The sequence below is a fragment of the Salvia miltiorrhiza genome, chromosome 7 (genome assembly GCF_028751815.1).
Source record: "Salvia miltiorrhiza cultivar Shanhuang (shh) chromosome 7, IMPLAD_Smil_shh, whole genome shotgun sequence".
Classification (NCBI taxonomy): domain Eukaryota; kingdom Viridiplantae; phylum Streptophyta; class Magnoliopsida; order Lamiales; family Lamiaceae; genus Salvia; species Salvia miltiorrhiza.
In genome coordinates, this window is record NC_080393.1 from 1,006,287 (window position 1) to 1,026,579 (window position 20,293).

Here is a 20,293-nt window from a genome sequence, read left to right on the forward strand (position 1 = left end):
GAATGAGTGTAGGTCAGATTTTGTTTTTTGAACCAATGATAGAAATTACTATTCCAAAAATTGCAGTACTTCAATAAAAAACCAGAAATTCAAAATTGTTAAGACCGTGTAATTTTATTTTATTTTTCGATAGAAAGGATTGGTTCAAAATTCAAATGAACTACAAAATGAACACTATTAAAATATTACTCCCTCCGTCCCGCGAGTCTTGACACGTTTGAGTTCGGCACGAGAATTAATGAGTTGTAGATTAGTGTTTTAAGTGTGTAATTAATAAAGTATAAAATTGATAAAGTAGGAGAGAGAAGGTAATAAAAGTGATAAAGTAGGAGAGATAATATAATAAAGATGATAAAGTAGGAGAGAGAAGGTAATAATTATTGCCCAAAAAGGAAACGTGTCAAGATTCGTGGGACGGCCCAAAAAGGAAAACGTGTCAAGACTCGCGGGACGGAGGGAATACATGTAATGTCATTGAAATTTATGTAAAAGAGTAGCTTCATTCTTTCACTGGAGATGGGTCTAACCCGACCCAACTCCATGTGGTAGGAGAGGAGTGGCCGACGGAGCGCCAGCGAGTGGCTGGCAGAGCAGCGGCACAGACGTGATGCATGGGGTGTGCCGATTGCAACTTTGCAAGGAAAGGTTGCATGGACGCATAATATTCCAAAATAGGGTATGCATAATTTTGAGGAACAAATGAACTAATAAACATAAAAAATGTAATATTTGTTAAAAAAATATAATAATAATTTTTATTCAAGAAAAATTATATTTTCACTTACTCATATCCGGTTCTGCGTTGTCCTATTCAGACCCGTCTAATACATGACATGGGATGTACAAGAGTTTTTCTATATATAAAAATATAAACTCAAATAAATATTACTTTATTTTCAACTATTAACAATATTTATTTAGGTATAACTCCATAATTATATAGTGCATCGTTTATGCTTTAAAAGGAAAATGCCATTTGCAAACAATTTCACACCTACAACAAAAAATTAAAAAAACGAACGTGCCGTGTAGTACAATTCCCGAAGAAGCTCACAATTCTCAATATAATTTTGATCAAAATCGTTCGAATTTATACATATATATAGAAATAAATAGAAGCCTCCAAAGAAGCACGATTGATTAGGAAAAGTTCCCTACACAGCTTCACTATACAGTTCCCTCCACTTCCACCTAAAATCGCGTTCACTTCTCGCTTTCACCGACTTACGGGAAATATTTTGTTGCTCACACATCACCCGTCGTAAAGCATGAGCGCGCACGGGAATCGGCGGGTATTTCCGTTAAATACTGCAACTGTCTCTCTCTCTCTCTCTCACCATTAAAGCCAGGCATCTAAAACCTTCCTTCAATCCCACGAAAATCCTTTTTCAATTCCCCCAAAAGAGTTCGAAAACGAATCCCTGATAAATTTCACTCAAAATTCAACACAAAAAAATTTCAATTACTGAGAGAATGGCCACTCATTTCCACCCATCTCACTCCCGCGCCGCGGCGGCGCTCCGCCGCCGGAGCGGGGCGAGCCCTTTTTTCATCTTCCCGCAGCAGGCGCTCCCGTGGCGCTCCAGGCATGTTCTAGGGAATCAAAGCGGCGCGATGAGCATTTCAAGAATCAAGGCGGCGAGCTCGAGTGAGAGTGGAGACTCGTACCTGGACATGTGGAAGAAGGCGAGGGAGCGCGAGCGGAGCTCTATGGAGTTTCAGATACTGGCGGAGAACTCTGCTGAAGCGGCTGAGAATGCGGGAGAGGAAAGCGCGGAGGAATTGGAGAAAAGAAACCGCGAGTTCGAGAAACTTCTGGAAGTTCCGGCGGAGGAGAGGGATAAGGTGCAGAGAATGCAAGTGATTGATCGCGCCGCCGCCGCGATTGCGGCCGCGAGAGCGTTGCTCAAGGACACCGCGCCTCCGCAGCCGGACATTGCCAGTGGTGGTGCCGAGATGGACGATCTTGATGAGGGTAATTCAATTATGCCTTTTTTTTTTTTTTGAGAAGACTCTGACAAACTAGGCATGAGAAATATCTTGCAACTTTCTTAGTTTTTTGGCATCATCATTTCAAGAATGCATTACTTGCTATATTATTGTAAATAGTAAAATGCTTGCCATATTGTTTCAAGATAATGTGCGTATTTCTGTTTTCAAGATTTAATGTTGAAAAGAGGAAATATATGTTCAAGATTTTAGGGTCTGAAATGTATACATGCTAATTTGTGCTCTTTATTTTATTTTGGATGCATTGACATTTCTTGGATTACTCATGTGTCAAGAAATTGTTGTTACCTGCAGCGTTGTTCGCCTATTCTTGAGGATAATGGTTGTGAAAGAGGATTTAATAGATATTCAGAATCTGTAGTGTTTTGTAGGCTTTAAGTTGCAGAGAGTTCTCCTGGTCCTCTACACTCAACTAGGGGTCGACGACTTTGTCTCTATTTATGGTTGAGATTATGATTATGGTTGAAAAGAACTACCATTGTAATATAGCTCTGTCATTTGTGTGTGCTTCTTCTTGTATGATCTTGATCCAAGAACTTAGGTTTGAGTTTGTCGAAAAACTAAGTTTTCTAGCTTCGTGATGTCTGTTTCGCTCTTGAGGATGTCATCGTCTAATGATTGATGGATTGATTATTACATTCTTAACAAAATCATCATCTTAGTAGGACTACTTGAAAACTAAATCTGCATTATCAACTTGGTAGTTTGATGCCTCAATTTTTTTAGTTGCTTATCTTTCTGTAGCATGTCAGGGATTTGCTCTGATATTTTAACTTGACCAGGGAGGGAAAATGGCAGCACTTTGGAGGCACAATTCAGTAGCTCGACCATCGGAACACCAGGTCCAAGTTTCTGGGCTTGGGCACCTCCTCTACAAGATGATGACAACGATGATTCTTTTATGAGTGGTCAACTAAAGCCAGCTACACAGGCTTCTCCATTTGCAGCTCAAAGCAGCCCTGTACTGGAGCAGGAGCGAAGCCAGGAATCTCTGTCGATTCCATTTGAAACTGCAATGCTTCAAAGTCAGAATCTTGTGCCCCCTCTTCAGTCTCTTGTGGAGGTAGAGAAACGGGAAGTCACTAGATCCACCGAGGAGAAAACTCATCAGGTGGAAGAACTTAAGCTTGGAGTTGAATTTTCGACACACGCAGCTGAAGCAGCTGGGGCGCTGAGTGAAATGAATGAAGCATCCACCCAGGGAGTGAATCCCGATGGAACGAGGTGGTGGAAGGAGACGGGTATAGAACAAAGGCCCGACGGGGTGGTTTGTAAGTGGACGCTGGTCAGGGGTGTTAGTGCTGATAAAGGTGTTGAGTGGGAAAACAAATACTGGGAAGCTGCTGACGAGCTTGCTTACAAGGAACTTGGTTCTGAGAAATCTGGACGCGATGCTGCAGGAAATGTGTGGCGTGAATACTGGAGGGAATCGATGATGGAGGTTAGGCGTTATCTTAATATCTTATCACTATCAGTTAATTTTCTGTGTGATCACATGATTATCTGTGAAGCATCATATCTTTAGTTTGAAACTATCTACTTTACGAACCATAACAAAATCATTGAAACGTACATGTTAGTTATATGAACACGTATCTGTCATGCTTCCTGATACAGAAGCTATGTAACACACATGATCAGTGAAATGTCTTATTTCCTGATGAGTTTTGCCAGATTTCCTATAAAAAAAAAGTCGGTGTCTAGTTTGTGCTGTTTAGAATCTAATTGCTTCAAATGAATCCTCTTTCACATCGATAAGCAATTATCATTGAGCCATTGACTTCACCTCTGCTGACAAGATTTAGTTAGGAAATATTGCTCATATTTCACTAGTTTTTAGTTCAAGTGTCGATAAATACATGTTCCTAATGCCATCTTTGATGGGTCGTTGAAACCACGCAGATTGATGGGTCCGTCTATCTTGAGAAAACGGCAGAAAAGTGGGGAAACAACGCTCAAGGAACTGAGTGGCAGGAGAAATGGTGGGAGCGCTATGGTGCAGGCCAAGCCGAGAAGTGGGCTCACAAGTGGTGCAGCATCGATCCACACACTCCTCTAGAAGCTGGCCACGCACACATCTGGCACGAAAGGTACCTGAAACGAGACATATATAAGTTTAACTGTGGATACTACTTCTTACACCTTTTGTTATTTATCATGACCATAGGTGGGGTGAGAAGTATGATGGACTCGGGGGCAGCACGAAATACACAGACAAATGGGCTGAACGCTATGAGGGCGATGGCTGGGCAAAATGGGGCGACAAATGGGACGAGCACTTCGATGCAAACAGCCAGGGAGTGAAGCAGGGGGAGAGCTGGTGGGAAGGCAAATATGGAGAGCGTTGGAACCGGACATGGGGAGAGGGTCACAACGGTTCCGGATGGGTGCACAAGTACGGCAAGAGCAGCTGCGGAGAGCATTGGGACACTCACGTTCAGCAAGATACGTGGTACGAGAGATTCCCACATTACGGTTTCTACCATTGCTTTGAGAACTCAACTCAGCTGCGCGACGTTAAGAAGCCATCCGAATGGCCGGAGAACAGCTGATGCATTACTCTTAGCTAGTAAGTAGATGCATATATGATGGTGTTTGTCTGAATAGAGTGGAAGTAGATATTACTAGACATAATACTTGCTCTCTTGAATCTTGATTGTTGTGTATTCTGCAATATACACCTTGGTTTGATACTTTAGCTTCATTGCTCCTATCTTTGCATTTGTTCTCACATTCCATGCTGCTACTTTAGTTTGTGGTGATGCTAATAAGTTGCTATTCATAAACAGTTTTAATTTTCTTTGTATTTGTAAGGGGAAAAGGTGGGTTGATTTTCTTTTCCGTATAGCTAAATATTAGTCATTTCGTCCACAAAAAATAGTCTCTTTTTATCATTTTGGGACATCCACACTAGAAAATACCCTACCACATAGTGGGCTATTTTTTTCCACTAATTTAAATAAAAGTATATAATATAGATCAATATTATTATAAATTTAACAACTAGACATAAAAAGGTTTCTTATCTCGCTTCAAAATAAATAAAATTAAATCTAAATATATTAAATTACTAAACTATCTTTAGCAATTAAAATAAATAAAGATATTATAGTATATCAAAATTTATTAAATTGAGGTTTTTTATAAAAAGAAAAAGAAAAAAGCCTTTGAAAGCACAAGAATGCAGACTAGAGGCCCGAGACTCGAAAAGGAGCTCGTCAAACAGGAAACAAAGCAAAAAGCGCTTTAAAAACCATTCAAAAAACAATAGTATATCAAAATTTATAAGAACACATTTTTTGCCCAAATTCCTCTTCTATGTGTCTCAAAAAATTTTGTCACAATCTTCTTATTTTATGTTTATGTACGTTACCCCACAAAGAAATTCAAATGTTATTATTATTATTATTATTATTATTATTATTATTATGGCCAACAACCAAGAAAACTACAGCCTCGTACTAGTATATTTTATTCAAAGCCAAGTACGCGTAACTGAGGAATAAGTAAGCGTGTTTTCATTAATGATTTATTTGAGTTTCCACAATCACACGCTATGTAGTGTGTTGAATTTCTATGGTATCAATCTTTTCATTTAAGTTTATCAAAAAAAAATATTTTCATTTAATTTTCATGTTTTCTTCTTCTACTTTTTATTTTGTTATAAACATAAAAAATACAACGTCTTTTATTTTGATTGGATTTGAAAATTCGTGTTTCCATTATATAATATTCTATATATCGTGCATAAAAACTTGTGTAATTAAGACGATGCAAAGCTGAAATAAACACTAAACAATATAGAGGATTTTGTAACTATTGTTATTTGATTTTCTTAAAACTACCAACTAACATGTCAATTTTTAATGTATATATTGGTTGATAACAATGCCCAATATATATTAACTCTAGATTAGTAAATTATAGTACGGTTAGTACCCCTTTGCTAAGCAAATACAAACCTTTTTTTTTTCTTTTTCTTTTGGGTGATTATATATATATCCTACATTTATTTACTGTCTTTTTCAATTTCTTATTTTGCCCATATAAAAAACTATTGAAGTAAACTGCTCGAAATAGACTAACATATAATAAGATGACAATCACAATGTCACTATATGGATGGTCCCTAACCTTTCAAAATGACAAACTATATGTAGGCTTTTTCGAAAATGTTTCATATTTTTATAATCACATATTATTAATACAATATATAACTTCGTCCCTTTGGAGATACATAAGTAATAAACCTCTTCTGAATTAAAAAAGAAGAAGAAGAAAAAGTTTAGGGTTTAATCTCACGATTCTCACTCACTATTTTTATGGACGGTGGAGAGATCGTATATTACTATCGAAAGTGTAAGTATTTTACCTGATAATTAATATTTTTCATGTGATTAAATTGACTCGATTATTGTTGTTACTATACAAACGTTTGCAAAATTATATTCATGATTGTATGATTCAATAACACCTTTTTTTGCATATGACCATATTAATTAATAAATCGAAAATTTCTGAGAAATTGAGACAGATTTTCGGACCTTTTTCACTTTCAGTCAATCTGTATAAGCAGACACAAACCTTCAACAATTTCTTCACACCCTTGGCCCTATTAACGTGAAAAATCTAATGAATATATTATAGAAATAAAAATACTATAGTCTTGTTAAAATAATTTTAAAAAATATTAAGGATTGGAATAAAAAGGAAATTAATTAAACTTGACTATAGTGATGCATTTACAGGTGTTACACCTCGTCAGCTGAGCCAATGGCGAGCAAAACCGCGTTGACAGCCAAGCACATTTATGTCGTTTTGATGTTGTAAATTGTAATTAATTTTTTAATGATTGTATTTTTATAAGTTTTTGGAATAAACAGGTTTAATTATCGCAGTTCCCGAAGCTCAAAAGCTGTTTATATTAATTAGTATTAATTCGGCTCTTAACCCAAAGTTTAGTTGTGAGAGAGTATGGTGCTTGGTTGGAATGTTTAATGTGGTTGTCATAAAAAAATGAGTGTTTATGTATAAGTTTTAGCTGTTTATGTAATGTTTTTTTAATAAATTAATCTACCGAAAGAAGTTAATTAACTTATTATAGGTCTCATTCCAATTTTTTTGAAGTCAATTTCCTACTTTGTTAGAGATAATTGATTTAACTTGTTTTTTTTTTCGGGGTTGAATTTGAGTTATACTATATAATATTTTAAATTAGATTGCATCACATATACCGAACGAGTCAATATATAGGAAATTGGTAAATTTCTTAATTAAATTGTTTAAGTTGAATTTGTTAAAAATAGTTGAATCCGTCCTGAATTTAGTCACTTAATATGTGGATCTATTATTCTTGTAAATATTTATAAATAATACTATTGTATGTTGAGTGCCAAAATAGAAGAAACATGAAAAATAATACTATTGTATGTTGAGTGCCAAAATTTATCTGATTATCAGTTTGGTCTTAAAACACTTATATTATGCAAGGTTGTGCTTAAATCATGTTAATTTCTTCTTTTGTTATTATTATATCATATATAATATAACAAATTTAGACTTTCAAATTTTTATTAACTGACGACCTAGCTAACTTAGACTGTAATTTTATTCGGTCTTTTTAAGATTCTTTTTATTTTTTGTTTTTGCTATATTCCTCTAAATAAATATAACCAAATTGACACAAAAAATGAAAAATCTAATCACAAAAGACATATGTGGATGTACGGCGGATTCAATTTTATTCTGTTGTGTCATAATTGAATCCTCCAATTAACTTTTGCTTGAATCCAATCTATCATTGAGCTTTGTATTGTGTTGTAATTAATTAATTGAGTGAAACTATAATTATTTATAATTAGCCTTTTGAAAAAAATAATAATAATAATAATAATAATATATGTCGTAAGGATATAAATAATTCAATCGAACAAAACGATGATCTGAAAACACCTCCTCTTCTCATAAATATTAAGTCGAAAATAAAAAAAAGTTTATTTAAGTAAAAATTAAAATTAACTATAAAAAAATATTAGCATAAATCAGCATGACAGCATCCTCCTTTTCTCATAAAACTACCTTTAATGCGTCGGGAGAGCTAAGAATATTATATATGAAGGATTATGAATTTATGATACTGCAATAATTGCGCAATCATCTATATGATTTTCGACTTAATACTTTACCTTATGGATTTATTATTTTTTTTACTTGGAAAAGAAGAAGTGATATTTAAAATCTAAATTGCAAAATGATAAAATAGTTATCATATCATTCTTATATATAAAATGATAAAATATACCCCACCTTGCTAGTTGCAAAATTATCACGATCTAATTAAACATCCAAAAAAATATCATTAATTCCAATATACATGTTAAACAAAATTAAAACATCAAACCGCGGCCGAATAATTTATAATAATCTCCTCTAATAATAATTTTTTTTTTTTCTAGTAATCCATCATTATCCAACAACATAAACAAGATCACGAGCGATGCTCACGTGCGCGGCACGTGCTAAACAGAAGAAGGCAGATCCCCTCGTGCAAGAAGCGCAGCGTGGCCTCTGGTTTTAGGAGCAAACTGCACAAAACACGCTTTCCAATTTATACTATTTTTTTCCCGCTTTCTCTTCTAATTCTTTCCCACTTGACCTTTTTGAACTCTCATTGTTCCCTTCCCATCAAACACTACAGCTGTAAATAAAATATAACTAAATACCCAGAAAATTGGAATTTTACCCCCAATATTTACTATTATTTCTGCCAATTCACCTGAAATATTATGTATAATATTCACTTTTGACTCCTAAATTTGTATCTATTACAACACTTTGCCCCGACAGTTTTTTGGGTCAAAGGAAGTTATTTGTCTGTTTTTGCTACAATATCTTCTCCATTTTTGTTTTTGTTTTGCTAGTGGTTTTAAAAATAGTACTAGTAATATATTGTAAATTAAATATTTTGTAAATAGTTAGTGCATAATAATTAATAAGGTTAAATATTACTCTCATTGTAAATATTACTCCCTCCGTCTCACGAATCTTGACACGTTTGGATTCGGTACGGGAATTAAGGAGTTGTAGATTAGTGTTTTAAGTGTGTAGTTAATAAAATATAAAAATGATAAAGTAGGAGAGATAAGGTAATAAAAGTGATACAATATGAGAGAGAAGGTAACCCAAAAAGGAAAATGTGCCAAGATTCGTGGGACGGAGGTAGTACTAGGTTAAATAGTTAGTGCATATTTGATAGGCTTTATTATTTTATTTTATTTTGATTTGGGGGAGTTGGGGAGGGGGAGCAGTGGGGTTTGAACCCGGGACCTCACTGTTTGCACACAGGATGTCGCACCGCTTGGTGTCCCCTTGGGGACATTTGATAGGTTTTATATGTATGGATATAGCTAAATAATCTAGACTTATCTATGTGTTTGATATCTCAATTATTAATCAAGAGAATTCAAAATAAAACCAAAGCCTTTTATTATTTCACTGTTTTAATTTTCTTGGAAAAAAAACTCAAATTAATTTTGTTTGGTATTCACATTTGAAAATGGATCAATAAAAGTAAGATAAATAATACAATGAATAATTACTGTATCATTAAAATTAATTTATCTCAATGGTATAATTCGCATTAAGGTATACAAATTTATGATTTAATTAGCATTGGGGTAACAAAAATTCTTCAAATTATGAAGTGAGATTTACCCCAAAAGTAGACCAAATAGATCCAAAAAAAATCAATATGAACGTAGAAAAATATAGGTCAAAGAGAAAATCCAAGGCACAGTGTTTGAAATGTCAAAATATGAGCTGGCTGACCAATAGAGTGAGAGAAAGTGAGTGAGGGACCAATTAATACAAAAGTTTTTAAGTAGAGATGCTACTTTTTGACCTCTTCATTAATTTAGCATGTTTTGTTTTTCTCTTAGTTTTAATTTTGTTATTACAAGATCTATATGTTAATTATGTTAGTTGTTACAAATTTAGAAATGGTTTTGAGTTATGAATATTTGTAAAAACAGTGGCGTTTATAGGTGCCATTAATTGATATGTAAGTATGTTACATGCATAATTAGTTGTGAAAAAAGATTTTTGATCATAGCATATGGAGTTCAATAATGTTAAAAAGTATATTAAACGTGATTTATAGAATAAACTATAGCTTATGCTGCATTCTTGTAATGTTGACTTTGTGTTGCACACTAATTATTTTGTCCCCGTCAATGTGTTTTGGTTTCGATAATACTTTAGGGTTTAACCTAGTATTAGAGTCAAATGTAGATTAACTATAAATATATATATTTTCCTAAATTAATAAAGCTATGTGGTCACATTATGATTGGTTATAAAGAAACATTTTAATAAATATAAATGAGAAGAAAAAATACTTTAGGGCAAATTTTTGAGAGACGGAGATTAAAACATTGGATCAACGCGTGTCTTTATTTGTTTTCAAAATTATGTTGTTGGGCATTTTTATAACTTATATCTTAAACGTTTTAATTAGCTATATAAAAATGTACACTTAGATGTTAGGACGTTTTTCAAAATAAAATATCAAATATTTGATCATAAAATGATATTTACCCGCTCATCTTAGTTCTGAACACAAAACTTCAAAAAAAAAAAAAAAAAAAACATTTTACGTGTATAACGATATGAGGTGGTCTTGGGTACAATCGGGTTGCACTCTCACTTAGACCATGATCCGCACCCTGATTCGAAATACCCGTATTTTGACCCGAACCTTATAAATAACACTTTTTAGATGCAGGTTAACTTAATTATACGGTACATCCGATTGTGTCCAAGTTTTTGTGTAACGAGACACGTTGATAAAATGAAATCTATACCAATTAAAGTATAATTGAGATCCAAAAACTGCATTTTTTTGTACGTCACCAGAAAATGAGTTGATGTGGGTGTGTGTGGGCGAGTGTTTTTCCTTTCCTCGACACGTCTATATGATTAACTCACTATTACAAATATTGACCTACTCAAATCACGACCCCCAAATTTATTTATTTTATCTTTTTGACTCCTCATTTTTTTACATATTTTTGTAAACTTTAATGAAAATGGGATGTATTTACAAGGTTTTCTTGTCCCCTTCCCTCCCCCTACATAAAGCCCAGCGAGGATTGAGCTTTACTCAACACCCTCTCTCTCTCTCTCTCTCTCTCTCACACACACACACACACACACACCTGCAAAAACCTCATGGGAGACATATTGAACGAAGACCAGATAGTGGAGTTCCAAGAGGCCTTTAGCCTATTTGACAAAGATGGAGATGGTGATTAACATAACTTTTTTTTTTCTTTTTTTCATTTATATTATATTTGACATGATTTTCATGAAGAATTTATTGATGTAATAAAATTGCAGGGTGCATCACCATTGAAGAATTGGCGACTGTAATAAGGTCTTTGGATCAAAACCCCACAGAGGAAGAGCTCCAAGACATGATCAATGAAATCGATTCCAATGGAAATGGCACCATAGAATTCTCTGAATTCTTGAATCTCATGGCCAAGAAAATGAAGGTAATTTGTAATGATTTTTTGTAATTTTCTTATTTTTATTAAAAAATAAAAATAAAAATAAGTACAATATAGACAATAACTAATTCGTGGGTGGCCATAGTGTGACTGCATAAATTTTTTTGTAATTTTTTATATATTTGATTATTTATGTAGATTTATTTATGATGATTTTGGTAGGAAACTGATGCGGAGGAAGAGCTCAAAGAAGCTTTCAAAGTGTTTGACAAGGATCAAAATGGCTACATCTCAGCTGAGGAGGTAATAAATTAATTATGATGCTGATTTTTTTTTTAATATATAGATATATATATATATATATATATAGTTTTAATATATAGATATATATATATATATATATATATATATATAGTGGAAATTTTACAAGAATATTTCATTTTTTTTTTTCAAATTGTGTGTAGGTGATGAATTTATTGTTTTCTTAATTTATTCATGTCGTTATTCAGATCCAAGGGGCTGGCTTTGTACATTCAAATGCCACTTGCATATTTTATACATTTATTGCTTCGATAATAACTACGATTGTTTGTTAGAACCGGGTACACGATCGAGATATTACAAAATAAATATTTTGAGATATTACAACTCAAAATAATTGAAAATTATTACAAAGAAAATAATTTGAGAAATTACAACTCAAATAAATGTATACAACTGAAATATACTGTATAAATAAATTATACGTATAAACTAAGTCGAGTCGAGATGAATCTCTTCCCGCAAGAAGATTATCGCCCCGGTAGTGCTCTTCGGTTTAGGCGTATCTTCCCCAAAGGTAAAACGACTTCGTCTCGTCGGATGTAGCACCACAATCCGGCGAGCTCCGGCGAACTGAATAAGGATCGAGAACTAAGCTAGACTTATGTTGTGAGTTGTGAATTATGATTCGTAAGTTGTATGTTATGAAGCTCACAACACACCCATATTTATAGGTGTTAAACCAAGTGTGAACGGCCGGTGTGAACGGACGACAGTCAACTCCGGCGGCTGCGGTAGGTGGCCGCAATCGTTGAACGCAGAAGTTGAAACTGATTTTCCCTCTTCAACATCCAAACTTTGACATACAATATCTCACTCACCGGAAATCGGTTTTGAGACTTCAAGTATATCACGTTGATCTACTCGAGATGTAGATTAACATCCAATTATTATTTTAATTAAATAATAAATATTTAATTAAATAATAATTTTCAGATATGGCATAAAACCATATTTCCAACAATCCCCCACATGAGTGAGAAATCAGTATGCGAATGTATGCAGACACTTAGCTCAGTTCTCTTAAGTAACAACATTGCATTTGGAAAGGTAGCTTGTGGCTTTGAACCTGCCATAGTCAATATTATCGAGTATACTGGCGGCCTAGTGGATATGGTTCCTTGAACTAGTCCTCCTCGGTGTATACTGAGTCAACAATATTGACACAATATTGTTTCAATCCTTATTCGTTCTCACGTTTGTGTCCATTACAGGCCGTGGAACACCTCTTTGGATTCATAAGTGTTTCAATCGAAGCGGCCCCACTTCACACTTACATAGGTGACTCTTAACTCAAGTATCCTGCTATACTTGTCCCCTTCGAGGAGTTCTAGAGTCATTAAAAGTCAAAGACTTAACCTCACCACGTGCAGGTTTCTGAACACTCACTGTTCTACAAGGAATAGGCAATTCGAGTGTTCAACACACGGATTTTCATAGCTTAGTTGTCCCATTGAACCAAGTTCTTGGGATCCTCCAGTCATCATGGTTGGGTTGCCACTATGATTATCCTTAATTTGTGGACTTCAAACCCATTCCCCCTAACAGTTTATACATCTGATCTCGATGGATACTTTTTGTCAAAGGATCCGCTATGTTATCAATTGATCTTGTATAATCAATTGTGATAACTCCACTAGTGATCAGATGTCTCACGGTATTATGACGTCGACGAATATGTCTCGACTTACCGTTATACAAATGGTTTTGTGCTCGTCCGATAGCAGCTTGACTATCACAATGAATTATTACGGACGACACAGGTTTCGACCAACATGGAATATCCTCGAGGAAATTTTTAAGCCACTCGGCTTCTTCACCAGCTTTATCCAAAGCTATGAATTCTGATTCCATGGTCGATCTAGCAATACATGTTTGCTTATTGGATTTCCAAGACACAGCACCACCCCCACAGTGAATACATAACCGCTCGTTGAAAACGAGTCTTTGGCATCAGATATCCAATTTGCATCACAGTACCCTTCAAGTACAGAGGGCTCCCTAGTATAATGAATCGCATAGTTTTGAGTATATTTCAAATATCTCAAAACCCTTTCAAGAGCTTTCCAATGTTCATTACTAGGGTTAGCTGTAAAGCTGCTCAACTTGTTGACCGAGCATGCTATATCGGGACGAGTGCAATTTGTTAGATACATCAGGCTCCCAATAATCTTCGCATATTCTAACGCGTCAACAGGTTCTCCCTTGTGTACACTCAAATGCACATTAGGTTCCCATGGTGTCTTAGCTATTGGTTTGTCAAAAGCGTTGAATTTCTTTAACACTTTCTCAACGTAGTGAGATTGTGTTATAACAATACCATCAGGTCTTCTTAGAATTTTAATTCCAAGGATAACATCAGCTAAGCCCATATCTTTCATGCTAAAATTTTTACTTAGCATGCCTTTGGTTTCTTGAATCACTCGGGAATTACTTCCATGATGAGCATGTCATCTACATAAAGACAAACAATAACATATCCGTTATTAGAATTCTTAATGTAGACACATTTATCGCACTCATTGATTCTGAATCCATTTGACAACATTACACTGTCAAATTTTAAATGCCATTGAAGCGGTGCTTGCTTCAACCCATATAAAGACCTTTGAAGTTTGCATACTTTGTGCTCTTGCCCAGGTACTACAAACCCTTCAGGTTGCTTCATATATATTTCATCTTCCAACTCGCCATACAAGAACGCAGTTTTCACATCCATTTGGTGAATCTCGAGATTGTGCAAGGCAGCAATAGTGAGAAGCATCCGAATAGATGTTAGTCTGGTCACAGGTGAATAGGTATCGAAGAAATCGTACCCTTCTTTCTGCCTGAAACCTTGAACGACAAGTCGGGCTTTGTACTTATCTATAGTACCATCAGATTTGTACTTCTTCTTTAGGATCCATTTGCATCCTAAAGCTTTACTTCCAGGTGGTAGATCCACTAACACCCAAGTATGATTCTGCATAATGGAATCAATCTCAATATCGATGGCTTCTTTCCAGAGAGCTGCATCTGAGCCAGACATAGCTTCTTTAATCGTCACCGGTTCGCCATCTAGCATCAAGATAACATAATCCGGTCCATAGACATTAGCTTTTCTAACTCGTTCCCCACGTCTCGGTTCTACATCCATAGGTTTAGACCTTGGTCTTTTCCTATTAGGTGGTACATGATTAGAACCCGTGGCATCATCTACTTGAGTAGAATTACTAGCTACTTCCATAGGTTTAGAACCTGTAGCATCACCATCAACTCCATCATTAGAGTTCGATGTACCTTTATTCTTGTTAGGATAGATATTTTCAAAGAATATAGCATTCCTTGATTCTATCATTGTCCCAACATGTATATCAGGTATCTCCGATCTGTGCACTATAAAACGATAGGCACTGCTATTAAGTGCATGACCAATGAAGATACAATCCACCGTTTTAGGTCCTATTGTAACTTGCTTTGGTAAAGGCACTTCTACCTTGGCTAAACACCCCCACACTTTGAGGTATTTATACGAAGGTTTCCTTCCTTTCCATAGCTCATAGGGAGTTACATCTTTCCCTTTGAGTGGAATCTTGTTCAAGATATAGTTGGCCGTTAAGACAGCTTCCCCCCACATGTTCTGGGGTAATCCTGAACTAATCAACAAGGCATTCATCATCTCCTTAAGAGTTCGATTCTTGCGTTCAGCAACGCCGTTAGATTGTGGTGAATAAGGAGCCGTCGTTTGATGTATTATACCACTTTCGTTGCATAATTCAGCAAACGGAGCTACGTATTCTCCACCTCTATCACTTCGAACCATCTTAATTCGACATCCAAGTTGATTCTTGGCTTCATTTTTGAAGTTTCTAAAAGCTTCAATAGCCTCATCTTTACTTTTCAATAAGTAAAGGTAACAATACTTTGTGCAATCGTCTATAAAGGTGATAAAGTACTTCTTGCCACCTCTAGTTTGCACGAACTTTAAATCACAAACATCGGTGTGAATAAGTTCCAAAGGTTGAGTGCTCCTTTTTACCGATTTAAACGGTAACTTAGCCATCTTGGCTTCAACACAAACTTCACATTTTTCTTGTGAGTTGTATTCATCAACTTTTAGTAAATTCATTTTTACTAATCTCTTTATAGCATTTAGATTAACATGTCCAAGTCTACAATGCCATAAATCAGAATACTCAATCAAGTAAGCAGAAGAGGTTGATGCATCTTTATTGATCTTAGCCTTGGCAGGCTTACAAGCTCTTACTCCAAGTTTGAAAAGTCCTTCGGAGGCATAGCCTTTCCCTAGGAACTTTCCCCACTTGCGTATTACCACATAATCAGATTTGAAAAATAATTCAAAATCCTTATTCGTAAGCCTAAAGCCCGAAATTAAATTCTTTCGGACAGTTGGAACGTGTAATACGTCTTTTAATGTGATCTCCACGCCCGACGTGAGTTGAAGAATCACATCTCCCATGCCAAGGACTTGGGATGTCCGCTCGCTAGCCTCCATTATCGTTTTGTTTTCCACTTCTTTGTAGTTGTGGAACAACTCACGATTTATGCATATATGGACGGTAGCGCCGGTATCCACGAACCAAGCGTTCGGGTTGTCCACATGATTCACCTCGGAGATCATGGCAGCAAAGTCATCGTGGTTCCAATCGTCGAAGTCCTTCTCGACGTTGTTCACGTTGCCATTTGCTTTCTTCCGCTTTGGCTTGCGGCAATCCTTAGCCATGTGACCTTTTTGTCACAATTATAACATACACCATCAAACTTTGATGGTTGACTACCGCTTTGCTTCCCTTTACCCTTATTATTAGGGTTAGGGCGACCACGTTTATTGGAGGGACCGCCTTTCTCGGTGAGATTGGCCTTTGCCTCCATCGGAGCTTTTCCCTTTTGATCACGACTTCTCACGTGATCCTCCATTTGAAGCTTGGATATTAATATCGGCACGGACATCTCCGAGCGCTCATGCTTCAAAAGGTTTTGAAATTTCCTCCAACTAGGAGGTAATTTCTCTATGATGATTGCAACGAGCAATGCATCCGCCAAGGGCATCCCTTCGGCTTGAACCTCATGTGAAAGATTTTGAAATTCTTCCACTTGGTCCATCAATGGCCGGGAGTCGACCATTTTGTATTCCAACCATTTGGCGACAATATACTTGGTAGTATTTGCCTTGTCCACTTGATATTTCAAATCAAGGGCCTCCCACAATTGTTTCGCGGTTTCATGAACCTTGAAAACACGGTAGAGCCGTTCGTCCAGAGACATGAGAACGGTGTTACGGCACAAGTAGTCGCCGCGGCACCAGTTCAAATATCCGGCACGAATTTCTTGGCTCGTCTCCCCTTCACTCGGGGTTGGAGGTTTATCCTCCATCAAGAATCCGGCAAACCCCACGGTTGTGAGGTAGAATAGCATCTTTTCTTGCCAATATTTAAAATTCTTGCCCGAGAACGTTGATGGTTTCTCGGCAAGACCAATAGTTCTGGATGTTTGCAATGGGGCTATGGTTGACGTTGAAGCGCCCATTGATGCAAACGAGGAAAACATTGACGACGTGGTTGAACCGATGGTTGCAGAGGTGGTGGCGCCGTCCATATTGACGTCGGTGTGAGCCATTTCTCGAACGTGTATCAACGGCAGAGAAATAATCTTCTTGCGATTGTTAGAACCGGGTACACGATCGAGATATTACAAAATAAATATTTTGAGATATTACAACTCAAAATAATTGAAAATTATTACAAAGAAAATAATTTGAGAAATTACAACTCAAATAAATGTATACAACTGAAATATACTGTATAAATAAATTATACGTATAAACTAAGTCGAGTCGAGATGAATCTCTTCCCGCAAGAAGATTATCGCCCCGGTAGTGCTCTTCGGTTTAGGCGTATCTTCCCCAAAGGTAAAACGACTTCGTCTCGTCGGATGTAGCACCACAATCCGGCGAGCTCCGGCGAACTGAATAAGGATCGAGAACTAAGCTAGACTTATGTTGTGAGTTGTGAATTATGATTCGTAAGTTGTATGTTATGAAGCTCACAACACACCCATATTTATAGGTGTTAAACCAAGTGTGAACGGCCGGTGTGAACGGACGACAGTCAACTCCGGCGGCTGCGGTAGGTGGCCGCAATCGTTGAACGCAGAAGTTGAAACTGATTTTCCCTCTTCAACATCCAAACTTTGACATACAATATCTCACTCACCGGAAATCGGTTTTGAGACTTCAAGTATATCACGTTGATCTACTCGAGATGTAGATTAACATCCAATTATTATTTTAATTAAATAATAAATATTTAATTAAATAATAATTTTCAGATATGGCATAAAACCATATTTCCAACATTGTTCATTATCCGTAACAACATTGTACTTGATAAGTACAAGAATTAATTACAGTTTATGTTTATTTTCATCAGCTTCATTTATTGTATCTTGCAAAATTACAAGGGGCAAAAGAGGCCTTTACAAAATCTATACAAGTCAAGATTTCAATTTGAAATTAATTTCAAATTTGTAATTATAATATAGTGATGATTTATTTGTATTTTTTTTCTTTTTCCTTATCTTCTTATTTTTTATTTTATTTTTTTTATAAATTTATGAAATTCGACTAATCAAAAAATATTTAATGTGCGTATCAAATTAAAGATCATGATAAGAACTTTAATTTGATATGTTTTATGCAAATATTTGATTTAAAATGCAAAAGTTATACTTATTTAAAGATTAAAATTTTGAGAAAATATCTCTCATCTCTCACCTTTTTTTGAATAAATTTATTTTTCAACTCATTTTTAATTTATTTTTTCGTTTTTTCATAATATCAATTTTTATTTTTCTTTATTTTTATATTATAGACGTTTTCCGTGTATTGCATGGGGTGCAAATGCTAGTTTTAATTTATTTAAATCCTTTGAAAAAGAAAAAACAAAAATACACTTTTAATATATTCTCTGATTTTTTTATACATTCCAAAGGAATATTCAAGAGACTTAATTTAATTGATGTGACACAGACACACAGTTGTTCACATGAATTTGTCAACTCGGTTTTTCTATAGGGTTTTAATTTGTGCACAAATTAATCCCCAATACAATGAACTTTACCAAGTTTAAATTAAGCAAATGCACTTAGCTCTATTTTTGAACTTCACTTTCACTTTTTTAATTAACATTTCCTTAATCTCTGGAACTCCAGCTAGCTTTAATTAATTTTAAATTTTAAATTAATTAATCCGATTTCACGCAGCTTCGACACGTGATGATCAACTTAGGGGAAAAATTAACAGATGAAGAGGTGGAGCAGATGATTAGGGAGGCTGATTTGGATGGAGATGGACAAGTTAATTACGATGAATTTGTGAAGATGATGATGGCTATTGGATAAAAGATTAGTTGATAAATTATTTGTTAATCTCATGTTTAATTAGTCTTTAATCTGCTCCAATTGTCTAATTAAGGTTAAGTAGTTAAGCTTTTGTGTGTAGAGAGGAAAAAAAATGTATGTCAGTTGCAAGTAAGGGTGCGATTGCTATCTGAATTAGATTAGTTTGTAATTGTATTCTTTAATTTTTAGATCAAATGGTAAAGTTAATTTGAATTGGTCTTCTTTTTTTTTTCCTCGCACGAGAACTACATTTTTTTTAATTTATTGATTCATTTAAAGATTATATGAATTTATGGTTTAAACAAATAAAAAAATGGAATACCAAAATGTATCAATAATCAAACTAATCTTTATTATAAGAACAAATCCTTACACGCAACATTAATTTGACATTTACCTATAATCATTACAAAAGAAATTGCCGAATTACGATGGAATTAACGACATAATTAATTCCCTCATAAAATGACAAAATTTGCATTAGATTTTCCGTCAAAAGTTGAAAATAAAGAATATTCATATTCCTTGAAACAATTCAAATTTATTAAAATGAATATAAAGAAGATTAAGTAAAACAACAAACAATAACATATTTTTTTTTTCAAATTTGTTACAACCAAAGAAAGGAAAAAACTCACTCACACTCTAGCTCATAAGGTGACTCGAACCCCCGACCTATTGGTTGGAGGGGAAGCGTCTTACCAACAGACTGCGCTTTATCGTTACAAACAATAACATATACTAGTAATTAGTAGAATTTTTCAAAAAAATAAAAAAATAAAAAAATTGGGCTTGGTTTTATGGTCTGGCCTTATTTCTATATCACTTTATTTAAAAGCCCAAAAACCTTATTGGGCTAAAGTATTTTGAGCCCACAAGATTTGCCACTTGGCCCAAAACTAAAATCAATACAAAAAAGTTGTTTCAAAGAAAACAGAGACAGAGAGACTCCATATGAATAAGAATTCAAGCGCCAGATTCTAGAGAAGATGAAGATTGCTGTTTAATCTTTGCAGAAAAGAGTGATTGTGATAAGATAAATCAATATAGACTGC

The 20,293-nt window shown here is 35.1% G+C and overlaps 2 protein-coding genes across 2 annotated transcripts; both read left to right on the forward strand.

The window, feature by feature from the left end:
• Positions 1 to 483: 483 nt before the first annotated feature.
• Positions 484 to 4,721, forward strand: LOC130991356 (protein LIKE EARLY STARVATION, chloroplastic). The gene is made up of 4 exons (XM_057915523.1): positions 484 to 1,975; positions 2,793 to 3,451; positions 3,913 to 4,100; positions 4,178 to 4,721. The coding sequence occupies exons 1-4, from the start codon at positions 1,474 to 1,476 to the stop codon at positions 4,560 to 4,562; spliced, it is 1,734 nt and encodes a 577-aa protein (XP_057771506.1). The 5' UTR covers positions 484 to 1,473; the 3' UTR covers positions 4,563 to 4,721.
• Positions 4,722 to 11,145: 6,424 nt separating this feature from the next.
• LOC130991357 (calmodulin-like protein 11) lies at positions 11,146 to 19,453 on the forward strand. Its single transcript, XM_057915524.1, has 4 exons — positions 11,146 to 11,314; positions 11,407 to 11,564; positions 11,742 to 11,822; positions 19,101 to 19,453. The coding sequence occupies exons 1-4, from the start codon at positions 11,239 to 11,241 to the stop codon at positions 19,236 to 19,238; spliced, it is 453 nt and encodes a 150-aa protein (XP_057771507.1). The 5' UTR covers positions 11,146 to 11,238; the 3' UTR covers positions 19,239 to 19,453.
• The last annotated feature ends 840 nt before the right edge of the window (positions 19,454 to 20,293 follow it).

Coding starts and splice junctions, on each gene's coding strand:
- LOC130991357 (XM_057915524.1), top strand. CDS start 11,239: ATGGGAGACATATTGAACGAAGACCAGATAGTGGAGTTCCAAGAGGCC. Junction 11,315..11,406: donor ATTTGACAAAGATGGAGATG/GTGATTAACATA, acceptor ATAAAATTGCAG/GGTGCATCACCATTGAAGAA. Junction 11,823..19,100: donor GCTACATCTCAGCTGAGGAG/GTAATAAATTAA, acceptor GATTTCACGCAG/CTTCGACACGTGATGATCAA.
- LOC130991356 (XM_057915523.1), top strand. CDS start 1,474: ATGGCCACTCATTTCCACCCATCTCACTCCCGCGCCGCGGCGGCGCTC. Junction 3,452..3,912: donor GGAGGGAATCGATGATGGAG/GTTAGGCGTTAT, acceptor GAAACCACGCAG/ATTGATGGGTCCGTCTATCT. Junction 4,101..4,177: donor GCACACATCTGGCACGAAAG/GTACCTGAAACG, acceptor TCATGACCATAG/GTGGGGTGAGAAGTATGATG.